A 13962-nucleotide genomic window follows, 5' to 3' on the forward strand; every position below is an offset into this window, starting at 1 on the left:
TTTGTTTGTCTTTTATAGATACAAACAGACATAACCCTTTATTCAATGTTTTTTAGATCTCGGCCATGTATTCAACTGTGGTAAAGCCTTCCATCAGGAGGAGTGATCCAGGATACAATTCTATTGGCGAGATTAACCGCTCAAGACCTTTGTCCATGTCCAGCGATCTATATGCTACAGTGAAGGATGTACATAAAGAGCCTGGTTCTGAAGATCCACCCGCCTCTGAAGATTCGGCTGCAGAAAATGTGGATCCGGCCTACGAAACTATAGGGATTTTAACACAAGGGGGCAAAAGGACAGAATCGGACGCGGAGGTATCTGCCGGTGCACAGAGGGAGCCGGACTACGAGAGCGTGGGGGACCTGCAGCTGAGTAGGCAGTGCTCAAGACTCTGACACTTTTACAGTTCGCATGTGTTGGCCTGCATTTGAAAGCGCGATTTCTGTGCATTCAGTTATTCATCTTTCTAAATTGTGCTTCAGAAACGAGAACTCTTTTCAAGGCTGATTGTGAGAAAACCAGAGAGTTACAAGACACATCACATATCAGTCCTTCATCACCGAGCTTAGAGGAACCAAGAACTCTAATTGCTTTCCCCATCAAACTCTACGTCGACTAAGAAAATGGTCAATCACACCATAGCACCAGTGAGAAAGATGTATAAAAAGTACAAAGTCAAATGCTGGGAAAACATAGTTTATAGGAACTAGTGTAAACGTTATTTTGTTTGGTTTTGAACCCTGAACAGTTACTTTAAACCACTTCTATTGCCCCAGACAGACAAGGAGGACTTAATAGCAAGAGACTTGTCCACTAAGAACAGAAATAAACTTTTGGTTAGTGCATTTGGAAAGAAAGAATGAACAGTCAGAAAGTGCATACTATGAAGAGCTGAAAAAAACAGCAAATGTTATCTATATAAAAATGTGCCATTACTATCTTTGGATGGGAAAAGCTAGGGAAACTCTCCTGTTGAAACCAGGAGCAAAGAAACCTGAGGGCAATTGGTAAAGGAGTTATTTTGGCCACTCGGTGGGTACTGTATTGGAATCCCAGAGGTTTTGATGGAATTACCCCTGTATTTTGCTTGAGGGGTATGAAGAGAGTTCTAGTAGGGAACATGTTAGGTACGCTAGAGAAAAAAAAAATTGGATATTATAATGAGCTTTTTTGCAATTGTTAGTGTACAGAAACCAGATTTGCCACCTCTTTTGAAAAAGTGTCACTGGAAAATATAAGAATACAGTATGCAAACATAAACAAGATGATTATGTTAAAAGATTTGTATATTCCGATTATAAAAAGAGGCCAATTCAAGCTTGCATGTTTTTGTTTATCTAAGTTCTAGCATTTACTTGTTATGAATTGTATGATTTTTAAAATGCAAAGCTATTTGGTTTGTATGGGTACAATTATTCCTCCTGTTGGACTGAACTCCATTAAACTACAGTAGTTGTGGTACTGTATAAATGCACTATTCTTAGTTTGCGATGGTCAAGTAATGACAATGAAAACAATCTATATTTTTTTATTCTTCAAATCTAAGCTGTGTGTACTGGGGAGGAATGTATATCTAGATAATGAAAACTGCAAATAGTATCTTTGTTGGTTTGTTTATCCCAATCATTTCTGTGCTACACTGACTGGCTTTGTTGTTTTCTTATCTGGCCGTATGATTTAAAGGTGAAAACATAATGTCTTTCTTTGTAGAGCAGCCATTAACTTTGAAAATGTTATCATTATTATTAGTTTAAAGTTATAATGTATAATAAGTAGATTTAAAAACATATATTTGTGAGCTTTAAAGTGTTTAATTTCACAGGACATAACCGCAACATTAGAGATGCACTACTTTTCTATTTTTACTTTGACAGGAAGCTGAAGAATGATTTTTTTTCGACTATTGTTTCATCTTGGCACACTGACCCAGGATATAATTGGATTTCCCTGCTACTATCACCCCTTTGTTTTATGTGACTTTGAATGTGTGGCAACATAAGACAAAACAACTCCTTTTGCCTGACTGCCTCTATTTTATTGTTTTATTTGTTTCAATCACATCTTGGTACTTTGTGTTGTGGCAGTGGCCATCTTTAATTTATACTGCTGGAGAATTATTGTAATGTGAAGGTACTAAATGTTGTATTGTATTATTGTTCATCCATTATCCGGTCTTGGTTTCTGGTGTTTTCAGATGAATGCCAAACTTGTTTGATAACGGTGTATTATATTATCTGTAACCCAAAACTCATCAATGGCAAATCTGTTTTTTACTGATGTAATTGTGTTACTTCTGCACACAATCAACTGGTCCATATCTCTGTGCCAGCAACTTTCAGAGCGTTCGATATACACCGTGAATGAAAGGTGTGGAATGAAAAAGGAAACTGAATAAACAAGAAAATAGTCATTATTACATCTAATTTTCTTACTAAACATACAATTTTTGTGTTCCATTTTTAAAGGTAGGATTCCTTCTGATGATTCATAGCCATCGAAGGAGTGACCTTTTTGCAGTTTCCTTTTGCCCCTATATATAAAAATGCTACATGTTGATGTGACAATTTTCCATGGTAAAATTGATACCATGCCTTGGCTTTTAAATGGACTGTTAAAGCAGCGCCTATATTTTTTGGAGATAATCTCTGCTGAAAAATAGAAACCACTTGAGCTGTCTACATTAAGATCCTGGCGAGCAGAAGGTGAAATCGAAAAGCTCCCTGCATTGCAGAGTGCAGAGTAAGCGAGAGAGGACCTTTTAAACTGCAGAGTGAAGATCAAGTGTTTCAATTTAAAAATGGGGTCCATTTTTCTACCGTTGGCAAACTGCCTATCTAATTAATTTAGTATGAGGTCAATAGAGTGCCTTCAGTTTAATAAGTGAAAATAAGGCTATATGTTTATGTGAAATGTATAGACATAATAGGAAAATAGCTTATGAATTTAGGATATAAAATGTGTTCCCATTATTAAAACAAATATGTATTATAAGTAACGGAACTATTGACATATTAAAATGTCCGAATGACAGAGCCTTGGAAATGAAAACATAAAATAAAAGAATAACAGTTGTGTGGAAATGTTGTTCTACTGAATCAGATGCCAAGTCTACAGTAAAATATTAATCAGAAATGGGCTAGAAATGGCCCACTGGAATTACGATCACAAATTTAATATTTATACAAGTAAAAATTATACTATTGACAACAAAACTACATTCAGCCTGTAGTTCATACATGTTTATGTTCTATATTGATTTAAAATTAGTGTGTTTATATTGATCTAATAAAGTAAAACACATTGACTGGTCTTGAGAACAATAACCAAATCCAATGAGACTTGGCCGTTGAACAGGGTAGGAATCAAAAACAGTAACTAGATTTTAATTCCAGGCCAAAATATATATATTTATTACCATTAATTTGAAATTTGAAATATATAGCCATTTATTTGTATTTCCCCAAATGTCTGGAATTTACTCATATAGGCAAGTTAAATATATGTTCAGATTACAATTAATCTATTCTCAATGGGTTTGACACCTTAGATGATTAAATATTGTTTTTATTATCTATTTGAAAATGGTTTGATGGCATGCTTAAGCACAATGTTAATGCCTTTTCCAACACATGTATCCATATGACAACTGTATTGATGTGTTGTTGATCTTAAGATACATTAGTGAAGTATTAAATATTAACAAGTTCATGGAGATTGTAGATTTAATTCAAGTGCATATTTTAAGATTTTGGTAAGTCTGTGAAATGAGAAAGTAATTGATTAATATTGTGAAACAATATTTAATAAAATGAGAGGTACAATGAAACTCTACATTAAACTTTTTTTTAATAACCCATCCAGTACAGCAGTAAATGGACTGCATGCTTTGACATTTTCGCTATGGCTAAGATATGACGAACACAAACCACATGGCTATTGCCACTGTTAAAGTGTGTATATTAGACCTACAGCATGTGTAGAATGCATAACAGATTCAAAAAGGCATTAAAACATAATTGGGTTAACAAATCTATATACTTGTTTTAAAAAATACTGTTTCCTGAGAGGAGGATCTGTTTTTTCAATGCCGGTACGTAATTCAGATTCACTGTGGTACGCTAGATTGTCATTGTAAGTTATACCATAATTTTTATTTGCAGAATCATAATAGTAACACCTAGTTTTGCATCTGAAACAACAGTCAAAATGAAATGTGCTCAGAATTCGCACTCATGGCAAGATGGAAACAAGCAATTATGACCAAACACTTTCCAAATGCAAAAACCACACAACCCCAGACAATGCCACCAGTTCAGAAGCCAATTCTTTACATGTACATGGTTATAGAAACTATGGCTAATCATTTTCCTTGTGAAAGGACTCGGCTCTATTTGTTTAAATTTGGAACATTGACTATGCATTAGGAATGGGGGGGAAAACCATAGATTACATGATTTAAGGAGTGGGGAATAGCTGGGAGTTTCCATTTGAGCTGGGCAATCCAAACTGCGGTAAAAGTTACAAGACGTTAAGTCTGGAAACAAAGCCAACTCACTAAATTAATATAAACTAGTAAGTGGTTTAATTCCTTGTGTGCAGTGTGCCAAATATAAGTTTCAAACAAACCACTAATTGATTTTGTTTGTATCATGCACTGCATTAGATGACTGTACGTAACATAAGAACTTTTAATTTGAAAATGTTTATAGTGTTTATCATGTTAATCAACTTGTTTGTGTTTTGGTTGGTTTGTTTTTGGTTTGTTGTAGTTTATTAAAATATTTTGCAGTAAATGAATACTAGTCTTGGTGTGAAATGTTATTTGCAAAAGGATAACCTTTTCACAACTCTGTTGGATGGGGTGTGAGGGTGAAAGTCAATATGTTACGTCAATTAGTAATACTAATAATTAAAAAAATGCAAATGACTAATAAATATAAAGAAAAAAAGGGTTTAATAAAGAAATTGCATCATCTGTCATCAAAAACAGGCCTGCATTTAAACCTATATGCACATTGTGTAGCTAGTGTTGCACATTTACGATTTATTCACATTCAACATGTTTTTTGTATGCATAGCAACCAGTTGCGTTGTTGTGAATAAGACTTGTATTCAATGTGTCCCTCTGATGTTTGCTCTGTGTATTTATCTCCTAAAATAATGATATATATCTAACACACACTCTCAGGAAGACTCACGGCCAGCCTGCAATCTAGAAAATGTATCTATTATATTTCAGATGGAAGAAATGGTGTGTTATCAGTATAAAATTCACATCGTTGAGTGGATTGGGAGCTATATGTGCTTATTTCTTTGATAGGAAACCACCAGGCAGTGCACAATACAGAAAAAGCTTTTATGCGGATAAGGGGGTCTTTAAAAGATAGGTCTGGCCTGATTCAATGAAGTTAACATCATACAGTAGTCACACATGCTCAACATTCATACAAAGCCCAAAACAAATTTCACCCTGATTTCACATACAACAACAAAAAGTGTGTGTGTACACGTGTTTGTCTTTCTGTGTACCCAGATGTGTCTATGCTTTTACAGCCATCATTTTGTTGAAACACAAACTTTCCCCACAACATGCCACCTGCGGGTACTGCATGATGTTACAGAATGCAATCTCTGAGATCATCTCTCAGTTTCAGCACCAGCAAAACAATCCCAAACCTGCATGTCACCTCTCCCACTGTAGGCACTAGTCTACACAAGAGAGCCTTTTGACCAACCTTCTTGGTTAAGTGCTCATTCTAGGCTTTTTTTTTTTTTTACACATTTTCCACACACAAAGGATTCTGACATGCAGCTCTGCCCATCATATCAATCAAATACATTTGTTTTTTGTATTACTGGTTATGATCTAGTTCACTAGATCGCAGTGTTGAGCCCTATGATTTGAACTGAATAAGCAATAGATTATTATTATATTTATTATTTGGCGATAAGGTGGTTTTCTTTTTCTTCACCCCGTTCAATTCTTCCCTTTGCAAAAGGACAATGCATGCACATGAACACAAGGACGTCAGATGCACCATACGATGTCCGATAAAATAATTCATTTGGGTTATGGACGTGGGAGGCATTACGTAATTTTATGACAACTGCATTTGCATTCGGAAAAACTAGTGTAGACTTCTGAACAGCTACTGATTTGAGCAGCCAAAATGTAAATAATAGATGGATCGTGAATTGCGTGCATGATTGACAGCGTAAAAATGACAATACAGTTATTATTATTGTTGTTATTATGGCCCCCACCAGCACATTGCTTCTCAACAGGCCAGAAGCAGCGCCGCACGCCGTTAAACCTCGCCTAACACCTTTGTTTTCCTCCTTCCTCTGCTTGCTCTCTTCCACTCTCTCTCCTTGCGTCATTGTTTTGAATGAAGCTTTCCTTCCCATTTTCTTCCGCCGCCGTTTGGAGGGAAAATGACGTCGCGGCCGGGAGGAGTAGGGCGGTGGGGGCGTGGCACCGCCGGCCAATGAGCGCGCCGCCTCCCCGCCGGGCCGCACATGTTTACAGGCAGCATTCCGCCGGTGGAGGTGCACACTTGTGCGGCCTCTCCGCGGCGTGGAGTCCCCGCGGCTGAACCGGAGTCGGGGGAGGGAGCGGGCGACACTTCACATCTGCTTTCAGCGAGGCCTGTCGCGGGATTTGTCGGCGGAGCCGCGGGGAACCAATCGGCTCGGCTGTAGCGTGTCGTTGGAGTCAAAATCGCGGCGCGCTAGGCTGCTTCCGCCAGGTCCAGTCCGGGATGCACCGGGCGCCGCTCCGTGTTTTTCTCACGCAGGAGCCGGGCTTAAGGGAACGGCTGGGGAAACAAACAGGTCGACAGAAGAAAGATCGGTAGCCGGTCGGAGGAAGGGGCTGAGCCGCACATTGAGATGAGACATTGTTTCCCACAGTGTGCGGACTTGTGGGGCGCCTGCTCCAGTGAGACGGGGCTTTTTGTGTTGTTGTGTTTGGCAGCGGCAGTCATGATGTCTTCCTGCGCTCGCCCTGGCATCCTGCAGGACATTACACGTGTTATTTGCGTTTTTAGACCAAGTCTGTGACCGACTGTTATTGCTTTGTTTTCTGATTACAAAATCATCCTAACTGGGACGCATTTCGACCGCTTTCCAGTCCCCGTAGAGACCAGCGCTGAGGGAAGGGCGGCAGACGCGGGATGCATTCGCGGCGGCTGGTCAAGCGCTCTATCCTCGGGAGCCGCGTCTGTGCGCCGAGCCCGGCGGGGGACGGGGCGCTGCTGCCCGGGGTGGTCCAAGCTGTCAAACAGGAGAGCCGGGATGCCGCGACCGGAGCCCGCCGGAGTGTGTACACGGTGCTGATGCAAGACGGGAGCTTGCGAGAATACCCCGAGGATGACATTATCGTGAGTCCCGGGCAGATGACCGCGAAAGGACCGCTGAAATCCTGCTGGAAGGTGTGTGTGTGTGTCGTTGTGCTCCATGCACGCTCCTACACCGCAGGTCGCTTTCGTGTGGCGCAGATTCCCGCAGTTGTGCGCCGATCTGCCCTGCTCCGCCAATGGGAGCGGCGGGATTGTGCAGAAGTGCGGACGTCTGCGCGAACCCACAAGGCGACTAAGTCCTGCGGTGCGGATCGGCACCATGCGCGCTTCCTTTCAGGGGACGTGGGGGTGGGGGGGTGCAGCAGAGCCGAGGATGCATGTGCAATATCAATGTTTGAATATACCGCAGTGGTGAACAGAGAGAGAGAGCGAGAATAACAATAGGGCTTCCGTCCGAGCATTATAACTAAGGCACGCATTTGCGGGTGTGTGGGAGGGCCTGCGTCTCGGAGGGTGGGGGGTGAAAACACCCATTGCCAATGTGCTGTGCTGTGCTGTGCTGTGCTCTGCAGCGGGGAAAGTGCACTTTTGCAGCTGCACCGTGCGTTTGTGTGCAGCCGCCGTGAAGTCATTTGCGCAGTTGTGTGGTCCGGCGTGGCAGCGCGGCTTCCTCTATTGTAGTACAGCTGCTGCTGCCCGCTGCTGTATGCATTGTTCCGCTTAATGCATCTCTCTGCCCCACACTGTAGCTCTAATGCAATCGCCACCGATCATTTTTCTACTGCGAATAACAAAATGTGACGCATTTGAAGTGATTATATGATGCAGTATTATGTTATTTGTCAGCGTCATACGCACTTTCTGCGGCGCAATGAAGTGGGGGCAAAGTAATGACGTGTGAATTGAGAATACCGCGGCATGTTTAGCACGATGCAACAGAAAGTTGGGTACGATTGATCCATTATCCATTTATACATTTTAGACCATACAACATGTGCTATTGCTTTTGACAGATGTCGCCTCAGTCTTTAGACTGATTGGACCCCTCCTTATAACACACTAAGGAAAAGTGTATTATTCATGAGTCAGGTTGAAAGTTCTTGTAAACGCATAGATTGATGCATATTTACAAAGTCAGGGTTCATATTTTGAATTACAGTTGCAGTCTTCATCATCAATGGGGTTGACGCCCTTAGGGGCTGACCACAGATATCATAATTATATAAATGCGTAACCGGATGAAAAACATGAAATGATGTCCATTAAGTTAGGAGTTGAATGGTAATTGTTTAAGTGCGTGTGTGTATACGAGTCATCATGGCTTTTATCTCAGATGTGTTATGCATGGAAGGAATTTAAAAATGTATACTGTATTCTTTAAGGTAAGTAACTGTTGCAAAGCCTAATGTGCAGTATTTCTAAATTGAACTAAAATTTAAAATAAATGAACAGGAAAAACAAACCCATGGATATTTGATCCTGTGCACCAGCCTGTAGGGAGTGCATGTTTTATAGGAAACATGCTGGAGAATCAATCACTGCCTCCTTTTATGTTTTCTTCCTACACTGCATAATGATTGATTTAGCTGGAGCTGTGCTTGTGGTTTCAGTGGTGTTAAGGAGATCTTTATGGAGTGGTTGGGGGGCCTAATTAGCCAATCATTTGATTTTTGTTTTCGGAACCTAATCAGGGGGTCACATCATATTGATCGAGGCAACCAATTCTTTCTTCTAGAATTTGTTTCTTAAAAAAAGTCAAATGAATCAAAAGTCAAAAGAAAAATCCAGCAGTGAATAATAATATACTAGGCAAAATATATAATATTGCTACATTACATTGCATAAAACTGCTGTACAGAGTGGTTATGAAATGGGGGGGAAATAACTGACACAGTGAGTCAGTTATGAAATTATATAAATAGTGTCAAGCAGCATACAATGTATTTACATCCCAAGAAGACTTAATTAATGAGGAAAAAAAGCTAATTGCTTCACAATAGGAGTGTGATACAGAATCAAAATCAACTGTTACTCAAGGAAGGCAGAGGTTCTGCAGTGGAGACGGGTATTATAACAAGGTCTAATGCTGAGAAATGTAAGCTAACCGGTTGCACTATTATAACCAAATCAAGATCAAGGCTTAATAAGAAATAAAAACCTAGAACAATCTGTGAATTTCAAATTACAAATTAACACACTATCAAGTTTAGCTAGTAGTGCCTAATGGTTTGTTTATTTCGTTTATTTCGTTTATTTGTTTTTTTTAAATCTGTAAAGCACTCTGTGGTTACGCTGCTAAGGACACTGTACTAAATAATGATCGATCGATTGATTGATAGTAGGAAGTGGCCTCGGACAACAAAATAAACAAGTGATTAGGTACAAGTTTGTAGTTTGCAAAAGGTCAGGGTTTTGATTCTGTCTAGGCCATTATTAAACAACAATAATTCCCAAGAAACTGCAGAATGGTTTGGTGCAATCTGAAAAATTATCTTCAAAAAGAAAAGGACAAAAGATGGTGGAAGAAGCTGCAGGCCCCTTCTTGAGAAAATACAGAAACTGAAGTGTACAAATGTACAGCTTCTTGTAGTTTGACGAGTCAAAGAAAACACAAATGTTTCTAAAGCAAGTACCAAGTAATATGGAGAAAAAAGTAGAGGCCTATTATGAAAAGTTAACTGTACCTCCTCTGAAGCACAGTGGTTTTTTCAGCATGATTTGGGCCCGAGTCAGTGCCTCAGTGATGGGGAAACGTTTGTGTGACTAAAATTAACCAGCTGTCATTGGAAAGAGCAAAACACTTTCAAATCAACAACAGGATTTCTGAAGACCAAAATGCTCAAAGTAATGTTACGGCCATCTCACTCAACCTGAACTAAATTATATTAGAATATTATGCTTTGTTCCAAGCTAGCTATTGCTTATAAGAGCCTAAAACTTTGTGTAAATCTATGACATTGTTTTAAGGATATGTGTTTAGTGTCTCGCTGTTTTACAAATGTTTCAATGTTTTTAAAATTATAAATCTTGGCAGATGGATCTTCCCTGTAAACAAGTTGTTGACATAAGTAAGTAAATCGATCGGTAACGTGAGCAAACAAACTTAAGATTGCTTTATTTTGTTTTGGGTCACCAATGCCTTTGGTTTAAATAACACAAGTTGTATTTGAATATAAACAGGGAAAATATGATAATTGTGTACATTACATATTTTGGAAGCCGCTCAGCTTAGTGTTGTCAGTATAAACTTTGTTGGTCAAGGAACCTAATCGAGCCAGGTTTTTAAATGGTTCGATCCATTTAGTTAATTGATCAATTGGTATGGTCTAAGAACACCTAATTCGGCCATGTCGAAAGCAAATGTTTACTACTATAATAACCCTAAGCAGGTGGATTATTGATTCCAGCTGCCTTGCATAAAATTAAGACCTAAAGCACAGAACACAAGCGGAAAACTAATTGGTGAAATGTGATGGGAATTGATTTAACTGTAAAATTCTCAAGAGAGGGAAATTCGGTCCTGAATCACTCTAGGGATGTATTATCACTTCAAATCCAGTTGGTGAAAAAACACCCTTGATAGGTTCAATTGTAAAAATAAAACTAGCAATATAGAGCACTAGTACTTCCCCTATATTGTGTTGAAATACAGGAAATGGAAAGAAATGACTTGACTAAGGGAGAGACCAAATCAAAACTTTAACCTACCCATGAAAGTAAATTACAAACTTGTACCCTTTACAAAAATTACAAACTTTTGATGTACAAGTTATTAGTTATTAATGGACACCAAAGGAGCACGATGGGTCGAACGGCCTCCTCTCGTTTGTAAACTCTTATGTTCTTATAAGTCATAGAAACTGTTTTCTGGCAAATTAAAACATGATGGGGTACATGTTTGTACTTTCCTTCACAAGTAGGTTAAAGTTTTGATTTGGTCTCGCCCATAGTTTAGAGACCGATTTAATCACATTTCCATCTAAAAAAAAAAAAAAAATCCATTTGAATTTAATAACAAATGAATTGTATTTTCAAATGTAGTAATCTAGAAATAAGATGAATAATCTGTTTCCTTAAAATGATGGTACTACACATTGTTCTTAAATTACCGATGTGACAATAAAATGGTCTACACAGCTGTGAAATTTCATTTTTTGCATTTTGTTTAAGGTTTATGAACTACAGAAAATGAATTGAGAGAATTTGAATTTCAGGTCAAAGGTAGATTTGGTCAGATGTGTAGGTATTGACTCTGTAAATGTAGGCAATTCAGTGGTTGGAGGGTGTTTTTTGGGTGAAGCTGAGAATGGAAGAAAGAATGAGTTGTTTTTTGTAAATGAGCATTTCATATATTCAGCAATTCCAAATACACTGGGATTTCTCATTATAACTTTTCTGCCGTTGCATTCACACCTTCAGAACAGAGGGTGCTGTAGAGTACTACACTTGTAATGTATCAAGCATCTAAAGACGACTATCTTTTGTCTTCTCTCGTTCTGTGCTTGTTTTACACATTAATTGGACTTTTGTGTTTCTCTGTGAGGCTCTGTGAGACTGCTGAGGACAGCATTCACAGGAAACTTCTCAATTATTTTTCAGTATTAAAGCTCTCCTTTAAAACACATTTTTATACCATTAAGGTACTTGAGGGTAAGTCTACAGGCTTGCAGATTGGTGGCAACTGCCAAATTTCTAAAGCAAGAAAAGAGACAATATCTGAGGTACAAAACAAAATATATTGCAGTACAAGTAACAAATGGGTAATTTATGAGTTATGCAAGTAGAATTGTGTTCTAAAACGAAAGGCACCACATTCAAAGGAACTGGAGTAAGAATGACTTGATGACAAACGTTATTAAAGTAGTTTCACAAATGTACTATGAGGGCTGAGAATTTCCAGCAACAATTGCTGTTGAGAAGTAGGCAATACTAGTTTACTAGGCTGCATAGTCCTAATTTACATGTATTTTAATATTCTATTTTTGTATTTAAGATGGATGAAGGAAGAAATTCATGTTCAATATTTCCTGTTTATCTTTTTGTGCTCAGATGTTAGATATTAAAAAAAATTCTCCTTAATTTCCTGATTCATTAATATAATCAAAAATACTTTGGTAGTCCATGGCTGTGTTTAAATACTTGTTAATAAGTTTATCTAAGGTGATTATTTTCCCTGATTTTAAGTTTTATTGCTAATAATAAAAAATAAAAAAACTGAAGTAGGAATGAAATTTAATATAGTATAATTAAATGTAGTAATAACCAAAACACTCTAATGGTTGTGTGGATGGATTACAATTGTAAAGATGTCATGACACTATCTCTACAGTCATCACTTTTTACCAGCAGGTTAACTTAGCCAGTGTCAGTTGATTTTCTTCCTGGGTACTTCAGTATCTGTGATTATAATTGTGATTATTGATTCGTTCATGTTTAGCTGCAGTGCATACAGATTGCCTGTCTATCAAATGGTTAGTTTTTTCTTATCGGCAGTTTCTGTTAACCAAAGAATTCTTAAGTGATCAAAATTCTCAATTCACGGTAGAGGATCTAATTTTTTGATATGTGAGCAGAAGTGTATCCGACTTATTTTTTAAAAGAAATTGGGTAACCATAAGGCATCAACAACGATAAAACAATTTCTCTCTCTAACTATCTATAAAAAAGATTTTGAATGTAATACTTGTTCAGTAGGAACTCTTGACTAAGTAATTTAGAGTAAATATCGTTTAAAATCAATTTGATTTGGCATGTAATAGCAACTGCTTTGGGTTTGTTGTAAACTTTGAAATGTGTAGTAGACTTGCTATCTGTAAGGTGCTGTAGTTGAGCTAGTGCTAGTTGGAGTACAGTTGTGGAAGGACAGGCATGATTTAATGAGACTGTTATCAATGGTGAGAAGCACAACTGTTGTCCACTGTAGGATATGAGGACAGACGTTGACAAAAACAACCAAATTGACCAATGAGCCCATTAAAAAAAATATATATAGTACCTTAAAAAACAAAAAGAAAATGGATCAAACAAAGTCTGGTTCTACAAGAGTGTCTGCCTGGAAAGATATTTCATATTCTTTGTTGTCATTGCTTGGTCAAGCAGCCAGTCAGGCATCCTAGCCTTACTGAAGGCCAAGCTGAGTTAATGTTTGTGCCAGAGTATGGTAGCATGGTCTAAAAACAAATCTGTGTGACTCTACTTCAGTAAAGCAGTGGGAGCCTCATGTTGTGTGTGTCCTTTCCCCTCTGCAGAATGCCTGCAATGGCCGGGATCTCGCCACTGTGGGCCAGCAGGAGCAGAAGGGCGATGGGCCAGAGCAGCAGGAGGAACTCCGCACACAGGACGCCAAAAAGAGCAGCCGGGCCCCGGAGACTGACAAGGAGCCTCCTCGTTCGGTGTCCCTACTGGAGCAGAAGCGCAAAGTGGTTTCATCCAGCATCGACGTCCCCCATGCCAGGTAGGCAGAGCTTCGTTAAAGCCACAGTGAGGATCAGGAGGGACTGTGGCATCAATGTTTCTCAGGAAGCCAAACATCCTGCCCCCCCCCCCCCCCTTTTTCTTTCTTCAACAAAGCATATCCTGCCCTGAAGACACACAGCTTGTTCACTACCAAAGTGATTGGCGTTAATGAGCCCGAACCAAATCATATGAAACCCTTAGC

General features: G+C 38.8%; 2 protein-coding genes across 4 annotated transcripts in view; both read left to right on the forward strand.

The window, feature by feature from the left end:
• pag1 (phosphoprotein membrane anchor with glycosphingolipid microdomains 1) overlaps nt 1–4800 on the forward strand; it is a 35574-nt gene extending 30774 nt beyond the window's left edge. The window contains exon 8 of the mRNA XM_066715892.1: nt 57–4800. Coding sequence (XP_066571989.1) covers nt 57–398 — 342 coding nt within the window. The 3' untranslated portion in view covers nt 399–4800. The remainder of the gene's footprint in view (nt 1–56) is intronic.
• Nucleotides 4801–6523: 1723 nt separating this feature from the next.
• znf704 (zinc finger protein 704) overlaps nt 6524–13962 on the forward strand; it is a 38176-nt gene continuing 30737 nt past the window's right edge. For 2 of the 3 annotated variants that reach the window (XM_066715889.1, XM_066715891.1), the window contains exons 1-2: nt 6524–7436; nt 13553–13758. In XM_066715889.1, the coding sequence (XP_066571986.1) occupies nt 7179–7436; nt 13553–13758 (464 nt within the window). In that variant the 5' untranslated portion in view covers nt 6524–7178. The remainder of the gene's footprint in view (nt 7437–13552; nt 13759–13962) is intronic. The other variant, XM_066715890.1, reaches the window with a different exon arrangement.

Source organism: Amia ocellicauda, chromosome 10 (assembly GCF_036373705.1).
Source record: "Amia ocellicauda isolate fAmiCal2 chromosome 10, fAmiCal2.hap1, whole genome shotgun sequence".
Taxonomy (NCBI): domain Eukaryota; kingdom Metazoa; phylum Chordata; class Actinopteri; order Amiiformes; family Amiidae; genus Amia; species Amia ocellicauda.